General features: G+C 49.1%; 1 protein-coding gene across 1 annotated transcript in view; it reads right to left on the bottom strand.

Moving 5' to 3' along the window:
* The window catches only part of FARS2 (phenylalanyl-tRNA synthetase 2, mitochondrial), a 331,118-nt gene that overhangs the window by 157,347 nt on the left and 150,618 nt on the right, over positions 1 to 23,153 (bottom strand). The window contains exon 5 of the mRNA XM_058668451.1: positions 4,985 to 5,145. Coding sequence (XP_058524434.1) covers positions 4,985 to 5,145 — 161 coding nt within the window. The remainder of the gene's footprint in view (positions 1 to 4,984; positions 5,146 to 23,153) is intronic.

Genomic DNA, 23,153 nt, shown 5'->3' with positions numbered 1-23,153 from the left:
TAACAGCAAAGACATGGAGGCAACCCAGATGCCAGCGGAAGGAGAAGTGGATAAACAAACCGTGGTGCATTTACTCTCAGGAATACTACTCAGGCATTAAAAAGAATGGAATCCTACTATTTGCAACAGTATGGTCCCAACTTGATATCATTATGCTTAGTGAACTAAGACAATCTCAGAAGCACAAATATCATATGTTCTTTCTGACATCAGGCAACCTTCATGCAAAACACAAGATCAACAGATCTACAGGTAAACATGCATGCACCTGTAGCCATCTAGAGCAATGGTATCCTAGAGACCATCATACCAAGATGTACGGATGCAGGGCAGTATGCATCACTACTTCCAGATCGGGGATGGACTCCCAGTGAAACTGTTAAATATATCTGATGATAGGATGCTGGATTGTCTGCCATTGTCCATAACTGCAATGTCAGGATGCGCTTAAATAGCAGAATTATGGACTTATGACTGTTTTTTTAAGCACTATACTATTGCAATAATATATAGAAATCAGTGGGGTAAGGGGCTTGGGGAATGGGGAATAGAGAAATGAAAATCCCACAGTCTATGGAACTGTATCATAAAATAAATTATTTTAAAAAAGAGTTTGCAATGCAAATTTTGAAACAAAAAGCTATAATGTGAAAGAAAACAACAACCAGAATATGAACTTAATGTAGACCAAACAAAGATATATATATAGATAGAGAGAGAGAGAGAGAGAGAAAGTGGATGGCTTTAAAATTATTAACATTCAGACAACAATCTCCAAAGGTCAGTAGACTAATATAACAATGAAAAAAACTGACGAGATAGCTTCAAAATACGGAGACAGCAAGCAAAGAGGAGCTAAGCTTTGACATCACTATTCTACAGCCTGCTTGTACTACTAACCCATTTTCACATTCTCCACCCAAACTCCTCCTTCATGTAATAGAAAACTACAACTTCTGTGGTTGCACCACTTAGAACCTCAGCAGCCAAAACCAAACCATCACGGTGACATTCCCACTCTCATCCTGTACCTGGCACCAGGGTACAGGATGCAGCCCTTCCTGACGCTGCCCACACTCACTCCGTGTGTGTACTGCTGTTGATCTTCACATATATTTATGTACCCCCTCATGCATTCCTCCTTGTGACGGAGAAAACAGGAAAGTGCTTGGTCAATTTAAGATTCATCATCATAACAACTCCTAGCAAACAAAAAATGGAAGAAAAAAGGGCCAATTTGAAAAAAAAATAAATCCTTTACAAAATTCTTACAGCAACCACTTTAAATAAATACTCATTTCAAAATTTCCAAGATCAGACATTTAATTAGGTTTTAATTTTACATTACCATAGTTCATTTAGTTCAATCTCCTCAATTCAATGTACTCCAATAAGAATCAAAGAATCACTCGTGGTAGGATGACTTTTTCAAAGGCAGTAAGCTAATAAATTCTCTTTTGCATGCAGATGTACAAATCCCCTGGAATCCATTTTTTTCAATAATTAGGAATACAAGGTCAGATCTTATTTTTTTCCCATTGTTCGAAGTCTCTTTTCTGTTGTTAGTAACACAACAACCATGAACTAGTAAGTCTTAAAGACAAGCAATTCCCTTCAGCTTAGGGCTCTGGTTCAAAGTCAAGGAGCTGCCCCTGGTGATGGACTTCTCACAGAGTGTCAAGGTAGCAAGGGAGACTGGGAGTCAGCAGGTGCCTGTGTAACACGTGGGTCTCTCTCCTCCCTTCTTCTTAAAGTAACTAGGGTTCAGTCCTAGGGATGCTGATCTGACGACCTCAGCTCTCACCCTGATCACTCTACACAGGTCCCACGGTTAAACTGACAAACCATATTCAAACCACAGCATTCCTGCAGATACCCAATGATCACGCCACATCCGCACCAAAGGCCTTTTCTCTTGCCTCTGTTGCGTAGTGTCAGCGTCATCATAAACAGTAACAAACACACAGATTCTCTCTGGGCTTCTTCCTTCATTACACGAGCGGGTTAAGTGGATCACTGAACTGAACCCCCATTCTTAGAATTGCTGCAGCTTTTCAAAAAGAACTGGCCTCAGACTGAGCAAATTCTCCAGCCAGGTTATTTGGCCATTCTTAGCCCTCTGCACCACCTCATATATTTTGAGATTTACTTTCAAAAATTTCTCACAAAATCTGAGTTTCTTTTAACTGTTCTGACCTGATAATATACATTTTCAAGCCATCTTACCAGTTGCTGTTGGAAATGTGCAGACACAGATATGACACTGAGCGGTCACCCTTCGGACAGCAGCCACGGAGAGGCCGTCAGCGAGACACTCACCCTGAACTGCGTTTCTCAGGCTTCTACGCACAAAATAATTTATAGCAAAATCTAAGGTTGTGCTGGAGACTGCCAGCTGGGGGGTGGGCCCCAGTTCCACATGTTACTAGCAAATCAAATCTAGAAATACATGTTTAGAATGTATCATCATTTTATACATTCTAAAAAAGATAAAACTACAAAATTCTTTAAATGATAAGTCGTAAACAGAAAGGAGCTCCCCCAGCAGCAGTTGCAACTCGTAGAGCACCGTGCGAGCTGTGTGAGCCAGGGTTCCCAGGGTGCTTCAAAACACTCACAGGAAAATGTACATTATCACGTCAACAATGGTAGAAATGTATGTCACAAAAACCAAACGAATGGAGTCCACAGAAAGTTTCACACCAAAGTAATCAAATCAATGTTCTCCGAACCTTTCAAGGTATCTGCATATATTTAATGTTTCTTGCGTAAGGCACATCACTTGGATGTAGTGTGATCCCCTTGAATATGAACTTTGAATTTTCTAACATTCGCTAGGCCTTAGTTACCACATGTGGACTTCAGATTCAATCACCCCAACAGTACTAACTCAGCCATTTCCCTATGAGTCACAGTGGTTCACTTAGGGCTGAAGGTGTCACAATGATCTTAATCCCCACAGGTAGTTCCATACAGAAACGCGTACTACAGCCACCTCCTGTCACTTTCCCATGAAAGGCAAGGTATTGTACTCTTGACCAGGAAAGAAAACCACTCAATTAGAAACAGCCAACTCCAAGGGGAGGGGAAGGGTCCTCCAGCAACCTTTGCCATTCTACTCCAACCGTGACTGGGCCTAAGAGCTCCCACTCGGAAGGGCCTAAGCAGGTCCACAGACAGCATCCATCACTGAGGAATGCAGCAGGCTCCCTTCACAGTGCCTGTGCGAGATGTCCCGTGAGCCTTCTGCAGAACTCCCTCACACTACCAGAGTGTCATCAGCAGGATGCTAGAGCTGGAAGTGGAGCTCAATCTGACAAGGAATACAGGTACCCCGACAGCTGCAGCAAACACCGCCTCCCTCACCACCTATTTAAAATGTCTTAACAAAAAAGCAATACACGGCTGCAACTCTAAAGATGTAACACATATCCTACGAACCCTTTCTTTTTACAAAGGAGGGAGAGGAGGCAGAAGAAGAACAAGAGGAGAAGAGGAAGAGGAGGAAGAAACAAGCAGTAAATACACAGACCTCTAGTGGCAAAGGCCCGGCACACGGGCTCCCAAACACGGCACTGGAGACAGTAGAAGCAGGCCAGCACCTTCACACAGCAACACTGGCAGAGATGGAAAGACAGTGCCCACAGCCCTGCGAATCCCGAGGACCAGGGGCACCACCGTCAACAACACGCTTTGTCCCAGCTGTAGCGGTGCTGGTGTTACAGGACACAAGGGGACCAGTCCTTTGGGTCCCACCAAGTAATGACACCCTCTCCCCATTTCTTTCTGTAATCCTTTCTGGTAGGTTATTCTGGAATCATCCTTTTCAAAATAAAACAAAATAATATATTTGGGGCAGGTTGCAGTGAGCGGGGAAAAATAAACAAGGAAAAACTGACAAATTTCAAATCCAATTCATTTCACTGCAGGGCCAGGAGGCTGGATTTACTTGGGAACAGAATGAGGGAATACTGTGAAATCCTACGTGAAGTCTTTAGCAGACAACGTTTATGATGATGACAACAAAGTCAGGTCTCCGTGCTGACTGTGGACATGAGGGTCAGGAGGTCATCACAGACTCAAGTCCTCCCACAAGCCTGGAGAAGCAGAGAAGGACTTACAGAACTGACTGGCAGAAAAGGAGAGGCAAAGCATGGACGTCCACAGTCACCGGTCACGGTCAGTGGAAGTTCACATCACCTAGGACGGCCACGTGACTGCTCACACTACGTCCTAAGTGTCCCTTAGCAAGTCTGTCTTTCCTGCTGGATCAGAAGCTCCTCATGCCAAGCCCAGCGATCCCAGCATCCAGCACAGCCCCTTGGTGCTTTTGACAACAGAGCTTAACCCGTCACTGTTAGGTGTCTCTCTGGAATCAGCTTTCGGTTTTGGAATCCTGTCTCTGTCCCAAACTAGCACAGTTGTGGAGCCACTTGGCGATGACAAGTCTCAGTTTTAGCATCCATAAAGTGGAATTACAGCACCCAGCCCATCCTTTCTGGTGTAGGAAAGCTGTTAACAGCAGCACAGTATTTAGCTCGACAGCTCACACCTAACAAGTGGCAAGAATTGCAAGTCTCCATAAATTACTGCAGAGCAGAAGGGTGCATTGACCTGTGATTGCCACAGGGCATAAATAAGTGAAGAAAAAGAGCAGCCGTGGTCTTCAGCCACTTCCAGCGCTCACTGCTGGAGCTCGACACTGCACAAGGCAAGGACAGACCCCGAGTTGTGTCCAGAACTCAGGGCATGGCCCAGCGGAGACGGCCACATGAACACGGGACCCTTCCAGTCACGCTGTCCCACTCACACCCAAAGCAGAAACCTCTTCTCTCCCATACAGACTACTGAAAATCCATGAAGCCCTTGAGGGTCGACTCCTCAAAACTCCCTTTCAAAACCACGTCGAGTTTTCAGGTGTGTGGCCTGCTGTGACAGCCACTTTTTAAAGTTACTTTCTCCTAATTCTTGCAAGGCCTCTTACCTGAAACGTCACCTTCTGGTTGATATCTGAGAGGAGGAACTGCTTCAGGAAGCGCTCGTCCTCGCTCCAGAAGAGGCGGATGTCAGGGATGTCGTAGAGGATCATGGCAAGCCTCTCCAAGCCGAGGCCAAAAGCCCAACCGACTCGATCTTGAGCTCCAGCTGTGGTCAGGAGAGGAAACAACACAGTCATGGTGAAAAGGTGCAGAGAGGATGAAGCCCACCTGGACACATGCCACTTCCTGGGAAAGCACGGCCCCGCCAGCCACTGCGGGGACAGCCCAGCTCCTCACTGCCTCCATGTGGCTTCCCCTCCCCTTGCCTCTGTTATCTCTGCTCGCTCTAACTCAACCAGCCTACTGTGTGTAGATCCTCAGAGAGCAGAAAAGACAGTCTCTCAGCGGCTTGTGGAAGTTCCAAACTCAACAAAACGGACTGCAGCACTCAGAATGTGAGCGCCAGGCCTTTAACAATCTCAAGAACCGCGCCTTTACTGAAACTCTATGATGCTCATTGTGCTACAAATAGTAAGTAAAAAACACGGTTTCTCAAAAGTTTATGCAAGGGCTATAAACAGTAAACAAATTTCAAAACATCACTTATATTACCTTATATTTTCGGCGCTCTGTATATTAGTTAACACAAATTTGGGCAATCATATTTGCCTTCCTGGGACTGGCTAGTTTCACTGATGTTCACTCTTCATAAGAGCTTCCCCCACAACGCGCAGAGAACAGGTGGGACAAGCATCACTTACTCCAGAGGTCAAGTGTCCTGCTTGGATCATGTCAGTGTCAGGGCTTACCCTGCATCTGTGGGGCAGACTGAGAGAGAAGACAGAGACCACCGTAGGGAGGAAGCAAGGGCTGACAGCAACAGAGAACTCCACCCGCACACTGCAGGAGAGGGAGACCCCGGGGTAGGCCGAGAGGGCCCGTGATGCCCAGACCCTTGACATGGCCGGAGAGTGGAGGAGACCCACGAGAAGGATGGCACTGCACTCTTACAGTTAGGATTCTACCCTGCAGGGCTGGATGTGGGCTGCCACTGCCCAATTCCAAAGTGTGTGGCTATTCTGGGGGCCCACGTGGCTAGGACCTCTGCAAGCCTGGAGAAGCTGAGAGAAGTCCCAGCAGCCAGCAGGAGAGAAAGAACCTCACACCACAGCTGAAAAACGAATCCTATAATGATCTATGGGCTGAAAATACCTTGAGTGGAGCCTCCCATTCTGAACATGGACCCTTGGGGTGAGGGAAGTGTGACATGATGGGCTGAGGTTCTCTTTCAGCAAGGAAGTATCAGGTGACTTGTTACTTAACTAACTCACTCACTCATCCACTCAGACACAGAATGTGGAGAAAGGTGACAGGTGATTCTAGACTGAGGGGGCCTCTTCCACAGCACAGGGATAGGGAAGGCTGAGGGCTAGGGGGCTCTGGACAGGTGAGATCTAGCAGGGAGGGAGGCGATCCATTCCAGCCAGTGCTACCACCACCACAGTTCGTCAACAAGGCACAGCTGAGTGGAGCCACGAGACAGTGAGAGCGTCACACGAGGAGTCAGCACGGGGCAGTGGATAAAGTCACACACAATGTGAGCAAAGAAAATCATGGAGAGCCAGAAGAACAGCTCAGAGGTAGGAGGGATGGTGTCAGTGAGAAGGGAGTGAGGAGCGGGGAAAGTGGGCTATTCAGCTACAGGAACAATACTGGCATCCCTGAGCAAGTGGCCCTCAGCCCAAGATGGCAGATGAGAAATGGACCAACTATTTGGAGCAACTCCTGCTGCGCAGACACCTCCGAGAAAGAGCGTGAATGCAACACTGACACGCTGTCTTACGCCTGCACCCGGATCGTGCCCAACCTAGTGAAGTCTTTAAAAACTCATAGTGTCTGTCCCTGGCGATGTGGGTCAGGGATTCTTCATCATTTTTATCACAATTCGGAAAGGACCACGGCATTACACATAAATCCCAGAAGGGGCTGGCACTGTGGCTCGGCGGGTTTCAATCGCCGCACAGAGCGCCGTACTGCACACGGGGGAGCAGCAGATAACGGAGCGAGTGCTTGGCCACCCACGCCGGAGATGCGAGGGAGACCCTGGCTCCAGGCTTCAGACCGGCCTAGTCCCGGCAATGTCTGTAACTGCCTTTCAAATAAATTAATAAATACACCCTTATTTTCACTCATGAAAAGGTTCACATATTTTATCCTTATAATTTCAGTCATGAATTTGTCCTACGCAAATAATTTAATGAAAGAAAACACATAAATATGATATTTAGAGCAGTATAACTTAAAGCAAAAACAAGGAAACAACATAAGTGTCCAAAGTTAAGGAACTGCTTCCATCATTAGAATTACCTTAGAAATAGGTGTTTATCAAATACAAACATATCACTAATACAATGGAACAGCGGCTATAATATCACTGCTTCACCTGGGTACAAATGAGGCTTGCAAGGTCAACAAGAACGAAGCAGGAAGCCGAGGGTGAGGGTGGGAGGGTGAGGGTGGGAGGGTAAGGGTGGGAAGGTGAGGGTGGGAGGGTGAGGGTGGGAAGGTGAGGGTGGGAGGGTGAGGGTGGGAAGGTGAGGGTGGGAGGGTGAGGGTGGGTAGGTGAGGGTGAGGGTGGAAAGGTGAGGGTGGGAGGGTGAGGGTGGGAGGGTGAGGGTGGGAAGGTGAGGGTGAGGGTGGAAAGGTGAGGGTGGGAGGGTGAGGGTGGAAAGGTGAGGGTGGGAGGGTGAGGGTGGGAAGGTGAGGGTGGGAAGGTGAGGGTGAGGGTGGGAAGGTGAGGGTGGGAAGGTGAGAGTGAGGGTGGGAAGGTGAGGGTGGGAGGGTGAGGGTGGGTAGGTGAGGGTGAGGGTGAGGGTGGGAAGGTGAGGGTGGGAGGGTGAGGGTGGGAAGGTGAGGGTGGGAGGGTGAGGGTGGGAAGGTGAGGGTGGGAGGGTGAGGGTGGGAAGGTGAGGGTGGGAGGGTGAGGGTGGGAAGGTGAGGGTGGGAGGGTGAGGGTGGGAAGGTGAGGGTGAGGGTGGAAAGGTGAGGGTGGGAGGGTGAGGGTGGGAAGGTGAGGGTGAGGGTGGAAAGGTGAGGGTGGGAGGGTGAGGGTGGGAAGGTGAGGGTGGGAAGGTGAGGGTGAGGGTGGGAAGGTGAGGGTGGGAAGGTGAGAGTGAGGGTGGGAAGGTGAGGGTGGGAGGGTGAGGGTGGGTAGGTGAGGGTGAGGGTGAGGGTGGGAAGGTGAGGGTGGGAGGGTGAGGGTGGGAAGGTGAGGGTGGGAGGGTGAGGGTGGGAGGGTGAGGGTGGGTAGGTGAGGGTGAGGGTGAGGGTGGGAAGGTGAGGGTGGGAGGGTGAGGGTGGGTAGGTGAGGGTGAGGGTGAGGGTGGGAAGGTGAGGGTGGGAGGATGGGAAGGAAGGGGCAAGATGTGGAGCATGAGCAGTTAGAGGAGGACTTCCTGCTGGGTCTGCACCACAAGGTGGTTCTGAGCAACTTGCAAAGAGCCAGTGGGAAGGTGCCAACTGTTCCAACAAGATCTGACACATGCCTGAAGGTCGGGCATCACAAGTAACTCGGTGTGGTCACTACTCACTGTACACAGGCGTCAGAAGGTCACGCTGTGCACAATAGCATGTAAATCACCTATGGTCAACTCAAAGGCTTAACTATGTGAACAGAGAAAAGAAACTACCCTGAGTGACAGTTCCAAACCAGTTTTTAACTTGATAAGAGTTATACATGGCATATACTGATGGCATTAATGATGTTTTGATACATGAATACAGTGAAGAGTGACTAAATCAAGCCAATTAACAGACTTCATTACTTCACAGGCCTCTAGTTTCTTTTTTTCTGGTGAGAACATTTAAAATTTACTCTCTTGGCAATTAGCAAGTACACAATATGCTGGCATTAATTATAATCACCATGCTGTATGACAAGTTTTCTGAATTCATTACTAAGTAAAATTTTGTATCCTTTGACTGACAACTGTAGATACTGTTCGTTACCAGCTGGACTGTTATCAAATAAAAAAATCACCAGGAAAGGCAAAGCGAAAGTATTAGTGCTGCCCTCGACCGCGGCTTTCTGCTTCCTCGTTAGGTCTTCCAGATCTTATTATCAGAATCTTTTAGACAAAGTCAGCCCTGCAGAACCCACACCTGCGCCTGCTCTGCAGTGTCCCCACTTTACCTCTCCAGCTGCGGGGCGTGAGAACTGCCTTTGGCTCCACACCCTGACCAGCATGGCTTGGGTTTCTGATTTGGGGATGTTGGCCATTGTAACTAGGGAGCGGTGAAGCTCTCCACCTTGCTAACGTGAGCTGCCCTCACCCTGACGGGTATACTGAACTATTCTGGCTGCGGGCTTCCTCGTCTGACCTCCACAATGAATTAAACTCATCTTTGTCTTCGCCTCTACTGGACTGAATGCCTTTCCAGGAGCAACAGCTGTTTCTCCGCGGGCCTCGCCCACAGGGACCTGGAGTTTCCCACGTCCAGCAGCGCATAATAGCTGCTCTGTGGCCATACGCCCAGACCACTGAGCAGAGCGAGCGCTACCCATGCAGTTCACTCTGAGTCACTGTCACAGCACAGAGCTGAAGATCGCAGCACTGAGAATGAATGAAATCTCCAAGGGAAAAATGTAAGTATACAGAGTCCCAAAGAACAATGTTTTCACAGGGCTTATGGTCAGGGCTTGGGGAGATAACAGGGTGGTGACGGAGAGGATGAACGCACAATTCAGTTCCTGCTGAACATCGAACACCAATTTCACAAATGGAAAACGTACACAATTAGAAAATGCTGAACAGGAACAAAATTAAACGGAATAAGGATCACCTAGAGCTGAATTTATGGGGGCCAGCATGGTGGGTAAAGACTCCAACCGTGAGGGCCACATCCCGTAGGGGTTTGGCTTGCATCCCAATTGCTCCATTTTGGATACAATTCTATTCTAAAGGCCTGCAAACAGTAACAGGAGATAGCCCAAGGGTTTAGACCTCTGCCACTACATAGGAGACCCAGATGAAGCTCCTGGCTCCTGGCCTCAGCCTGGCCCAGCACTGGGCCCTATGCCCACATGGCAGACCCCAGCGAAGCTCCTGGTTCCTGGCCTCAGCCTGGCCCAGCACTGGCCACTGCAGCAGCCTGGGAGTTCTCTCTCTTTCCCTCCAACTTTGAAACTAAACCAAATAGCAAAACAAAACAAAATCCCTAAGTCTATGAATAAGGCTGCTTGTCAGAGTAGACATGAGAAACAGTAAAAATAAGTAAACTGAGGCACAAGTCCCAAGTCGGAGGACAGCAGGAAAAGGAAGACTCAAGCCACTTTGCACATCCTGCCTTCTGACGCCTGAGCCAGCTAAGCCAGGAGCACGCACCTCGGGGAAGGGGAGCCACGCGGCCTCGCTGAGCCAGCCACAGTGTGACGCAGCCCGAGCAAGCCCCATTCCGCCAGCCCTGAATGGCGAGGTGGCAGCAGCAGATGGCAACCCGATCTCCAGGAGGCTGCTGGTGCGCTCTGGGAGGACGTCATCCAAAATGGACACAGGACACGGCTTGTCCTGCCGGTCCCTCAAAGAACTGACTGACACCCAGTAATCTGAAACTAAAGTCATCATCCAGATTGTTAAAACCCAGCAGCCAGTTCCTCTCACACACTATTTCCCATCACTTCCTGAGAGGCTTTCGAGAGCTACACTGCTCTATCTTACCAGATGAGTCCAGTGGCCCAAGCAGGTGCATGGCGGGACTTCACTGCAGCGCTGCCAGAGGTGCCAGGGCCTGGCACGATGCAGAGGCCTCTGCCCCACCTGCCTGTCAAGGACGCCAAGTCGACTCTCATGAAGACAGAACTGTGTGTGTACCTTGAGGGGACCCAGTGTTAAAGTGAGCGAGGGTGGCACCTCGTCAGGCCGTGAAATCCCAGCTAAGGCTTCCGGTCCAGATCTCCAGTAAACACAGGAAACGTGCAAATGCCAGTTTACCGCCATACTCCATAATCTACAACTTGCATAGTAATCACTTAAGAAAGCGGGTTGTAACAAGGCATATGGTAACCATTGGCTGAACTGTACAAAATCTCACCAATGGGGGCTGGCATTGTGGCCCAGCAAGTAAACCCACGGCCTGTGATGCCAGCATCCCTCCTTGGGGCTGGTTCAAGTCCCAGCTGCTTCCTTTCTGATCCAGCTCTCCGATTATGGCCTGGGAAGTGCCATGGAAGATGGCCCAAGTGCATGGGCTCCAGAGCTCCGTGCGGCAGATATGGACGGAGCTCCTGGGGCGTGGCTTCTGAGCCTGGCACTGTAGCTGCTTGGGGATTGACCCAACGGGTGACAGCCTGTCTCTCCCCCGCCCCCATAACGCCACCTTTCCAGCAAATGTATCCTTTTGGTTTATTTTATTTTTCCCATTAAAAAAATTCATTGAAGTCCCATCTGCAGTTGGAGTTCCACTGGCCTATGAACTCCATGGTGGATTTTCTTTTCTTTTTCTTACTGGTGTGTGTGTGTGTGTGTGTGTGTTACTTATTTGAAAGGCACAATTACAGAGAAAGAGAGAGGTCTTCCATTCTCTGGTTTACTCCCAAACGCCCACAAGGGGCTGGGCTACGTGAAGTCTTCCATGTGAGTGGCAGAGGCCCAACCCCTTGGGCCATCTGCTGCTGCTTCCCCAGGTGCTAGAGCAGGGAGCTGGCTGGGGAGTGGGACAGCCAGAACTTGAATCAAATGGCTTAACTTGGAGTGCCAAACTGTGGGTCTGATGCTCATGAAATCCTTAAGACAACTCTGGGAGCTCCTGGTAAGATGCCGGTGGCCATACCATTGTTTTCATTAGAAGGCTTCAAGAAATAAGCTGATCCCACGTCCAGGAAGATGCCTTTGGACGAGAGAACAGAAAAGCCCTCCTCTCCCTGAACAGCTGCATGCTTTTAACTGGTAAGGCTGCAGTGTGTTAGCGTGTTCCACGATCGATCATGATCTGTTTTCTATTTTGGACACCACGGAACTTAACTAACAAACTTTCAGGTCACCTTTGTGACTCTCTGCATGACTCTTGGCCCCAAATTTATTTCTTCCTGGCCCTGATTATGTCAGCTGTTTATTATACTCTCTTGTATGTACTTTTAGAAGTCACTTCAAATTCTTTATGGAGCAAAATGAGACATAAGTAGTCAGAGATGTTGCAGCCAGCCTAGGTATACTCTTGAGGACTCTGGCACTGCTCAGCTGTAATTTGGGGCTAGGTAGCCAAGGGCTGCCAGGGCTCCAACGCATTGCTGAGCCTCCTCATCCCAAGGCTGGAGGCATCGGCACAGCAGTCAGCACAGAGTAGAACTCACACCTTCAGGCCAACAGCCCATGCAGGACAGGACACCACTGGCCTCTGCCTAGTGCCCTCATGGACGGAACTGGTTCCCTTCTGCTAACACTCCTGGAAGGCCAGTCTGCACGCAGGAGCAGGAGAATGTCACAGAAGGGTGCAGAAGTGGGAAAGGTAAAAGAAACCAGAGGAGGAGGAGGCGCAGATCAGCTGTGGAAGAGCTCCGGAAGAGCTACGTGGCACCCAAGAGACGCCGAGGGTGACAGCACGTGAGCAGCAGGCCCTCCAACCACAGACTCGACAGCAGACCCACGAGGCACAACCAACGGAGAGAACCAACAGGGAAGTGCCACGCACAGCTTCTTGTCTGCACCTGCACTGCCAGGCCTCCACGAGCAAGGCCTGGTGCAGGGGAAGGGCAAAGACCAACCCTGGGTGGACCTGCTCAAAGCCTTCCCTTCAAAGGCACAGCGGCTAGGGGAGGACACCCTTCTGCTTTCTCTCTCCCTTTCAAATAAGAAATAAACTTTTAAAAAGATTTGTTTTATTTTCATTACAAAGCAAGGAGGAGGAGAGAGGAGGTGAGACAGAGAGGAAGATTTTCCATCCGTTCATTCATTCCCCAAGCAGCCACAATGGCCAGAGCTGCTAGGAGTCAGGGGCCAGAAGTCTCTTCCAGGTCTCCCACGCAGGTGCAGGGTCCCAAGGCTTTAGCCGACCTTGAGCGCTTTCCCAGGCCACAAGCAGGGAGCTGGACAGGAAGCATGGCAACCAGGACACGAACCGGCGCCCATATGGGATCCTGGCATGTGCGAGGCCAGGACTTGAGCCACTAGACTACTGTGCCAGGCCTAAGAAATAAATTAAAAAGAATTTTTTGGATACTGGGTAAAATCCTTGCTTGAGAATATAATTTAAACCAGACTACAAATTGAAGCCCAAACACATACACTTTTCAAGGAGGAAATACATAATATTTGACTTATGCTGTGCATGGGTCCAGAGTAAGAATCTGAATGAATCAACATACTCATGTTCTGCTTTTTTGGTCTCCTTATGTAGTTCTGTCTTCTTAGCCCTCACCATTCAAACAAGTGGCAGAATATATTATAGGCTCGTTTATAAACAGGGGAGCAAACTCCCAGGCCAAACACCTAGCTTGTCTGAGGTTACAACAAAAGACAAATTAAAAGTTAAACCTATCACTGCAAGAAAGCCACAGAGCACACGAGAGGTTTTAGAGGGTTGAAGAAAATGGTGAGCACCCTATGCAAGGATTCGGAACTTTCCTTTTGTTACCAAATAAACTTATCTTTTAATTCCATTTTCTAGGAATGTTTTGAAAGCCCTCTGCAGATGCAACCATCCTCAATAATTTCGCACCAGACCCAATTCCGCAGCACAAGCAAAGGATCACACACCATGATCAAATGGGATTACCCCACGACGAGAAGTCAAGCTGGCTTAACATGTGGAAATCGCCAATGCAACATATCACAATGATACAATCTTAAAGAACCGCATAAACATCTCAATTGGCTCAGCAGAAGCTTTTGGCAAAATGTAACACTCTTTCAGGATAGAAATACTCAATAAACAAGGAACATGTAGGAACCTCCTCAACCTGACAAGACAGGCCACATCCCCAGCTGACATCCTCCTCACGGGGGAAGCTGGCAGTTTTTCTTTCCCTAAGGTCAGGAATGATTATCATCTTATCATTACTATTTCCCTTCAACACAATCCTGAAAATTCTAAGCAGAGAAATGAGGAGAGAGAGAAAGCCCAAGTTAGAAAGGAAGAAGTAAAACTGTCTCTATTTGCACATTACATGATCTTATATGTAAAAACCCCAATGAGTCAGTGTAAACAAACAAGAAAATCGCCTGAGTTCCTTCTTTCCTTTCTTCCTTCATCTTTTATTTAAGAGTTATTTAAAAGTCAGTGTTATATAAAGACAAGGAAAAGAACTTCCACCTGCTGGTTCATGTTCGAAATGCCCCCAAAAGCACAGCTGAGCAGGTCCGAAGTTGGAGCAACGTGGGTATCCCATGTAGGGACAGGGTCCCAAGGCTTTGAGCATCAGCAGGAAGCAGGATGAAAATTGAAGCAGCTGGATTAGAACTCGCATCTAATCTGGGATGCTGGCACTGCGGGAAGAGACTGCCTGTATGCCTCCAGGCTGGACCCAGGCTGAATTTCTAAATACTGTCAATGAACAACATGAAGATGAAAGCAAAGTTTTATGTTAAGAGGATACTACTGTTTTTAAAAACAGCTGGGTTACAATGAAGCTATTGAGACAAGGCATGTATAGAGAAATGGAAAGATGCATCATAGCATTCCCATGGAACTTCCAGGGATGCCAAGTAAGGCGAACAATGCTGGAAGACTCACACTTGCCAAGTTCAAATTGACCAGAAAGTCACAGTACTAAAATCATGTGGCACTAGTTTAAGGTCAGAAGTATGGAGCAATGGATAGAACATACAGCCTAGAAATGAAAACCCACGTCAACTGTCAACCAACTCTGCCAAGGGCACCGATGAAGAAAGGATGCCCTCCTCGAAAAGTCTGCAAAGAACGCCAGGTGTCCGCACGCAAGACTCAGTTCACACCTCTGTTTACACTCTGCGCAGACATCACCTGGAACCAGAGCAAACATCAAAATAGAACCGCTCAAACTTTCAGAGGGAGCCATACGAGGAAACCTCCACATGCCATCAAAGGCACAGCTGACAAAAGAAAAAGGACATAAATCAGACTGCATCAAAAAGATTTTAAAATTTGTATCAAAACATAATTACCAAGAGAATGAAAGCAGGGGCTTTCTGAGGCCTCGGGTCCAACCACCTCACTCGGTCTCCACAGTCTTCCTCCTCATGGAAAAAGCTCCTGCCTCCTGATGGTTACAAAGTCAAAGATGATGTGACTGGGAAGAAATCCTGTGTGGCAATACATACATTGGCCTCTCGTGTCAAAAAGGCCTATTTGCAGGACTCCCTCAACGTACTGAACGCACATGTTCCTCAAATAGCTGCTGAGAGACGTGCACAACTGATAAACTAACAATGGTATCTCATGGAATCTCACCCCTCCCAAAGCACTTCGCCCTATCTATATTACCTTGATTTTGATCCTTAAAATAATGCTTTGGGGGCGTCAGACTGCTATCATCTAACTCAAATCTGGAGGATCCGATTTCAAGCGTATCCCCTGAATGTTTCCCTAAGATTCGTGCTGAGACAGCAGGTCAGGAGTGATATTCAAATCACTACTAGATTCTCCACCTTTGCCTATACCTACAACACCATGATCCACTTGCACAACAGAATGTTAACCTGGTATCTGTTACCCAAGGCCCACAGTACTGTGGTAACCATCTGAGGGGGACACAGGGAGGGAGAGACAGGGGAAGACATACACCTGCAAAACTCTATCACGGAAAGTAACAACAATGAGGAAGAGAAACATCAGCACGCTCTGGTTTCCTACCACCTTCTTGCCAGTTTCCCGACGGACTAGCAGTATTTGACGAAAGCTATTTGTACTTCAGCCTCGGCCCTGCACACTTCCATCAGTAAGCCCTTCATACAATGAAAAGGCAGGCCTATCTGTCCTGACTGGATGACATCCGACAGGCTGTCAGGCCAGCACCATGGATGACAACCGACAGGCTGTCGGCTGGCCTGTGGATGACATTCGACGGGCTACGTCAGGCTGGCACTGTGACGTAGTAGGCTAAGCCCCTCTTTGGCACTGACATCCCATATAGGCAGCACTCTACTCAGCTCTAGCTGCTGTGGCCATGTGGGGAGTGAAACAGCGGATGGAAAATACCCCACTCTGTCTCCCCTTCTCTCTGTTGTAACTCTACCTTTCAAATAAAGATAAAAACAACTAATCTTTTCTCAAAAAATTCTTAAGTTCACTAATTCAAATTCTTCCTTTTAAGTTTAATATTCTTCTTAACTTTAATTGTTTTAAATTATTATTTTTCTTTTTCAGTTTAGTTTTTATTGGAAAGGCAGATTTATAGCAAGAAGGAAAGACAGTGAATGCAACAGCCAGAGTGGTCCCAATTCAAAGCCAGGGGACAGGAGCGTCTTCCAGGGTGCTTTGTGGGTGCAGGGTCCCAAGGCTTTGGGCCGTCCTTTGCTGCTTTCCCAGGTCACAAGCAGGGAGATGGATGGGAACTGCAGCAGCTGGGACATGAACTGGAGCCCATATGGGACGCTGGCACTGCAATGCAGAGCATTAGGAACTGGGCCACCATGCCCAGAGGTAAGAGGTTGGCAGCTGGCAGGCAGCATGCAGAGCAGGGAAATGAGGGTGCAGCAAACTCAGGCTCCGCAGAAACAATCCTGCAAACTCTTCATGATATTCTTTTCAAAATCTCTCGAATGACTGATGAAAACCTGTATGCCTTCAAGCACTGTTTGCTACAGCTTCTGCTTCTCGCTGCCAGACTCGCAAAAGCCGACAGAACAGGGAGACACAGACGGCCCCTGCCAGGGAGACGCAGCTGGGCGAGCTGCGGGCAGCAAGCCTGGGCTTCTCGCAGCCTTCTCCGAAGCCAAACTGTCATTCGCGAGTGAGAGACGTGCCACGGGCCCGGGTTCAGCTGACATCAGATACAGAACTAAGGATGTCAATCAGGTTATGAATTCCAAGCAAAATAACCATTGAAACAAATGGGGGGCCATAGGGAGAATTTTGGGAGAAACAAAATAGGCCAACAAAAGTTTAGGAAGATTAAGACAAACCACCCTAACACCACACGTGAAAATGGGAATTAACTCCTGTTACAATAAGAATCACGAGAAGAAACAGCCAGTGGATGATTTTACTCCGATTGTTTCTTTGACGAGTCCAACAACTCAAAAGCACAAGTCTACAGGGGCAGATGACTGTCCAGCAGTGACACAGAACCACCACTCAACCAGGACGGCTGTCAGCACCTGCTGTGCCTGCTGAGAGGAGAGGCTGATGGGACGGCTCTGCCCTTGAAGGGCCAGCATTCCATACCCGTGCCTGGGTTAGTATCCCAGCTACTCCACTTGTGCTCCAGCTGCCAGCTTGCGGTTTGAGAAGGCAGCAGAAGATGGCCCAAAGCCTTGTGACCTGCACACTCACGTGGCGGAACCGGAAGAGGCTCCTGGCTCCTGGCTGGGTCAGGTCCAGCCATTCGGCCATTTGAGAAATGAACCAGCAGAGAAAAGATTGCTGTCTCTCCTTCTCTGTGCCTTTCCAATCAAGATTTATTTATTTTTATTGGAAAGGCAGATATACAGAGAGGAGGAGAGACAGAGAGGAAGATCGTGCGTCTGATGGTTCACTCCCCAAGTGACCACAACGGCTGGAGCTGAGCCAATCTGAAGCCAGGAGCCTGGAGCTCTTTCGGGTCTCCCACACGGGTGCAGGGTCCCAAGGCTTTGGGCCATCCTCGATTGTTTTCCCAGGCCACAAGCAGGGAGCTGGATGGGAAGCGGGGCCGCTAGGATTAAAACCAGTGACCATATAGGATCCTGGGCATGTGCAAGGAGAGGACTTTAACCACTAAGCTATTGCACCGGGCCCAAAATAAAAAAATCTTAAAAATCACAAAACAAGGAAGAGAACTGACGAGCCATGTCTCTATGTAAGCACTCCAACGAGAGGCTTTCAACAAGGAAGAGGCACTGACCCACAGTCCAAGACGTGCAATCATATGCCTGCCATTGGTCACCCTTGGCACGGGATCAGCCAGGGCTAAGAATAAGCAGGGGCAAGTCGGAGTTCACACTGAGCTTCATGGAGCTCACATGACACTCGTCTTGTCTGAGCCCACTAAGAGGTCTGCACAGCACACTTCCTTACAAACGCCCACAGAACTCGCACACCTGGTCTCGGCCAAAGGCGCAGACGAGCGTGGCAACGGTGGAGCTGCAGCTTCGGACACTCACACTGCCTGCTGCAGTGCCAAGGTTCACCCACAGCTCTTCCTAATTCCAGCTTCCTGCTTCTGTGACTTTGGGCCTCTGTCATCTACCCAGAAGGCCCACGGCAAGTTCTCCTGCCTTCAACCCGGCCAAGCCCTGATGACTGTGGTACTGAGGGAGTGAACCAGGAGATGGAGGACCTGTGTGTGTTCTCTCTCGCTCCACATGTGTATGTGAACATGGATGATGCTGCCCCAGCACGTGCCCTCCCCCAGCACTGCCCTCCCCCAGCACTGCCCTCCCCCGGCACTGCCCTCCCCCCGCACTGCGCTCCCCCGGCACTGCCCTCCCCCCACATGTGCCCTCCTCCGGCACTGCGCTCCCCCGGCACTGCCCTCCCCCGGCACTGCGCTCCTCCGGCACTGCCCTCCCCCGGCACTGCCCTCCCCCAGCACATGCCGTCCCCGGCACTGCCCTCCCCGGCACTGCGCTCCCCCGGCACTGCCCTCCCCCGGCACTGCCCTCCCCCCGCACGTGCCCTCCCCCGGCACTGCCCTCCCCCGGCACCGCCCCCCCCCCCCCAGTACATGCCCTCCCCCAGCACTGCCCTCCGCAGCACTGCCCTCCCCAGCACTGCGCTCCAGAGGTGTCTGCTCTCAAAGCAGAGGCAGAAATCCCTCAGAGCGTACGTGTAGAGTGGCAAGAGGGATGCAAACCAGGTTGTACAAGACTGGAGAGGAAGGAGGCACTTCGAAATTGCCACACAAGGACACTCTGGAAAGCTTAGCTAACTGTGGTCTTAGGGAAGATTAAAAGATTAAGTGTCTTCCAATAAGAGATCGAATATTATCAAGTTAGAACTAATATCTCACCTCCCTTATTTTCCTTTTGATTATCCTCCAAAATAAGTTTTTATTTATAACAAAAGATCAAGAAAAAGAAAAATTAGAAGATGCGATTATTTGGAAAGTAGAATGACACACAAAGAGGGAGAGATTTTTTTCCTTGTTCACTAGTTCACAACGGCCGGGAATGGGCCAGGGCGCAGGCAGGAACTTCAGGCAGGTGCCCCAGGTGGGTGCAGGCGCCCAGCACTGGAGGCATGGGCTGCTGCTTTCCCAGCTGTGTCAGGACTAAAACCAGCACTCGGACACAGGACTGCAGAAGCCCTGGGACTTTGGGGTGAGCTCAGCCCTTCTGACAGGTGCTTTCTTACTGATTCCATCTATAGTCAAATACGCATTGTGGCACTGGCTTCGGTCTGAGGGCCACTGCAGCCAGACACTTGCGACTGATGCAGGAAGAAGCAAGGTCAAGCACCGGCATCTGCATGCCATTTGAGCTGCCAGCACGTCCGGGTAGGAGCCCCCGCTCGGCCCTGACGAGCGCCTGGGCTGCAGCAGGCGATGAAGGCAGCAGCTAGGTCCCTGCTCCCCACCCGGGAGATGCTGAGCCCTTGGGTTCTGGCTCAGGACCTGTGGCCATTTGTGGACTCTGGGAAAGTGAAGCAGCAGGCAAGAAGCCTGCTGTCTGTTGTCCCCTCCCCCCCCCGGGATACAGGGGAGGGGAGGCAAAGTGTCTGAAGAAGTTTATCCCAAAAAAGTCACAAAGAACACCTTATTCCTTTCTCTGTGGGAAACAGGAAAAGTCACTGATAAAATCTCTTTAATATTAACTTAGATTTACATATTTTTTCCACTATAAAACCAAGGATAATAGTTACTTTCCTATCACCACTGGATAAACTGCTTTCCAAAATAAAAGTAAGTAGTGTCACGCTGCCTGCTATTTTTAGAGTAAATGATATTGCTGCCACTCAAACATACGCACGACAACAGGAAAGTCAGCCATCCAAATTCCATCTCTCAATGAAGGACGATTCATGAAACGCTCTTTCCTGGTGGGAGTTGCTTTAAACATCAGAGAAAGCAGTCACTGAGCCTTTCAAGATTTATTCTCATAACCAAATTGCGTGTCTCTTCATCATTACCCAAAATATAATTAAAAGATGACATTTAAAAACAAACACGCACAGCTCACCCCCATGGGAAATGCAGACACTCTCCCTAGCTACTCACGTGCGCAGGGGAACCGCGAAGACTCACTTCTCCACCTGCCAGCTTCCGGAGCAGCTGCTAACCTGGGCGTCAATCTCACCAGTCAATATGGGAAATGCTGGATAATATTATCATTGAAGGCTATTGGGTAGGTATTAATTGTGTTGTTTTACTGCTGTAGATATATTCTCTGACCTTTCCAAAAAGAAAACAAATCAATACAAGCATCTCGTAAAGATGTCTGTTTCCATCCTCCGTTTACTCCACTAAGTCTCAAATTTATTGAGTTGTGTATCTGTGGTCTCTGCTGGTAGGCCATCTGTTTGAGCAGCCATCTACAGCGATGGCAAAGGCAGCCTGTAACCTTAGCCCAAGCACACCGTTCAGTGGCCTTTAGAACTGCTGGGCTGAAGCCAAGTGAATGATAGATACACCAAAGCTTGGCAAAAGATAAACAGCTTAATCTTAGGGAGAAGTCACTAGAACTTTCTAGGCAAACCCTCTGAATCTCGTCCTCCCTATTTTAAGGCTCTGGTTGCAGGTTCCTGGGTGCCTGGGTGCCTCTCCCTGACACTCACAGCTCTCCCTTCTCTGATGGAGTGTTTGCTCCCAGAGAACACAGCCTTATAGAGCCGCCAGAATCACAGGTTGACTCCAGGTGTGTGGCTGATGTCTCCTGGGGATGTTCTAGGGCTGGAGTCTCTCCGTTGCATGTCACTTACAACATCTCCTAAAAACACACGGATGTTGAACTAAGAGTCCTGGGGGCCACTGGCCTTTCACTCCGGAGCCACATGTGCATACACAATGGCAAAGTTACACAAGACCAACTGTTGCAGTAGCTTCTCACTAGGAAAAGCCAAAGGTCTAAGAGTAGTTTAGCAATAGCAACAGTAACTCACTGGGAGCAACAGAAACCCACCAAGTGGAGGCCAGGGGTTTGACAGAGCGGCAAGCCTCTCACATGCTGGGGTGTCCACTCCAGCTTCCTGCTGATGTTCATCCTGGCACACAGGTGATGGGTCAAGCAGCTGGGTCCCTGCCACCTCTATCAAAATTCAAAACAAGTTCCCGGCTCGAGGTTTGGCCTGGCCCAGCATCAATCACTGTGGGCATTCAGGTGATTGAATCAGAAGGCAAGAGAACTATGTTTCTCTGCCTTTCTAAGGATGAAAAAATACACAATTAAATACGTAATTCTCAAGTGAATTATTTTTATTCTTGGTAGGAAAAAATGAGAGTCCGCAGCACCAGAAGGCTAGTTGTGAATGAGTCACAAGGTCAAAAGCAAATGTTCTGGATGGTTGTAATGTGATTGGCTTAGAGGACTGTGACACATCGCACAGAGCACTAAGCACTGGGCAGTAAAGAGCCCTGCTTTCCCACCAGAGCAATCGCCAGGTGATCATGTGCGGGGCAATGCCACCCCAGACAGCTCCGCACAGTTCTGAAGAGAGAACACAGACATGGTATTTGCGGTGAGAAGACACGAAAACTCCTTGTGGCAACAGAACTCTTGCATGTTGACTGTGGCTGTGAGTCATAAAACCGACACACAATAGAACGGTCCAGAACACACACACACACACACACACACACACACACACACACAAATTCCAATAAAACTGGGGAAATTTGTGCAAGAGAAAAGGATCATGACCCCACGTGATGTTTTGGCAACACAGTGCCAATGGGAGAAGCACAAAAATATAAAGAGATTTTAAAAAAGAAGAATAACAAGGCAAGTATATGGTCTCTACATCCTAAAGGGCCAACCCCCCATGGTGGTCTGGTACAACCTTCATAAAAACTGCTGCCGATCCTTGCAAGGAGATGGACTAAAATTCTCCCCTACCCCTGGCAGCTCCCGCAGCTGCAGGTGTTGGCAAACTTCTTTCCTCGCTCACCCTTCATCGGATCTTCCCTCTTTACTAAACACTCCTTGGATCACATTCGGTTACTCACCGTTCTTTCCACGTGGTGCATCACAAACAAACAGGAGCTCTGAATCGGATACACAGTACTGACTGATCCGAATGGATCCCCCAGTGAAGGTATTTCCATGCCCCTTCTCCCAGAACTCATCTGAGCATTTCTTGCCCTCCCTGTCGGGTTATTTCCGGCATTTCTGAGTCCTCTGAAGTTGACCGAGAGGTTGGCCACAGAACAGATGACGCTTCGGAGCAGGCCAGTGTCTGCACACAAAAGCAGGGAGATTCGGTGCTTCCTGGGAGAGCAGGGCAGGCCAAGGGTTAGCAATCTCCCAGGAATGCCAGGCCTTCTGCAGCCCACCAAGGCCTGTGCCTGGGCTTTCTCTGCTGGAGATCCCCAAGGCGCCTGGGCCACGCCTGCTCATTAGCATGCAGGGACCTCAGACCAGCGGCACAAAGGCGCAGCTCAGTGAGCAGCACTCCTCTCCCTCCTCAGCAGGCCACTACCCCACGTCCGGGGCCACCATTTCTGTTCCTAAAATCATAAATATAGGTAGCTCAATCACAACCAGAGGAGACGGGTTAACTGCATGGACTCGAACCAGACCAACGCTGGCTGCCCCATTTACCAGTTGGTGACCTTCAGCAAGCAGTGCACTCCCGCCCAGGCTCTGCTCCCCCACCTGTAAAGCAGGCGCTTACCAGCACCTGTCACATGGAGCTAGTCAGAAGCTTAGGACAGTCATTTGGGTACAGGGCTCTGGTGAGGACAGACTCCAAAGGTGAGATGACCTCTACTTTTTTAACCTTTATTTTATAGTTTTCTCAGTTATTTTCTCCCCTTTGTCATTTTCTTTCTCTCTCTCTCTCTTTTTTTTTTTGCGATTCATACAATTCTCTTCAAAAAAGATTTTATTTGGTTGAAATGGAGAGAGA

Source organism: Ochotona princeps, chromosome 1 (assembly GCF_030435755.1).
Source record: "Ochotona princeps isolate mOchPri1 chromosome 1, mOchPri1.hap1, whole genome shotgun sequence".
Classification (NCBI taxonomy): Eukaryota; Metazoa; Chordata; class Mammalia; order Lagomorpha; family Ochotonidae; genus Ochotona; species Ochotona princeps.
The sequence above is the reverse complement of the archived record's forward strand: the minus strand, read 5'-3'. Positions and strand labels throughout refer to the sequence as shown.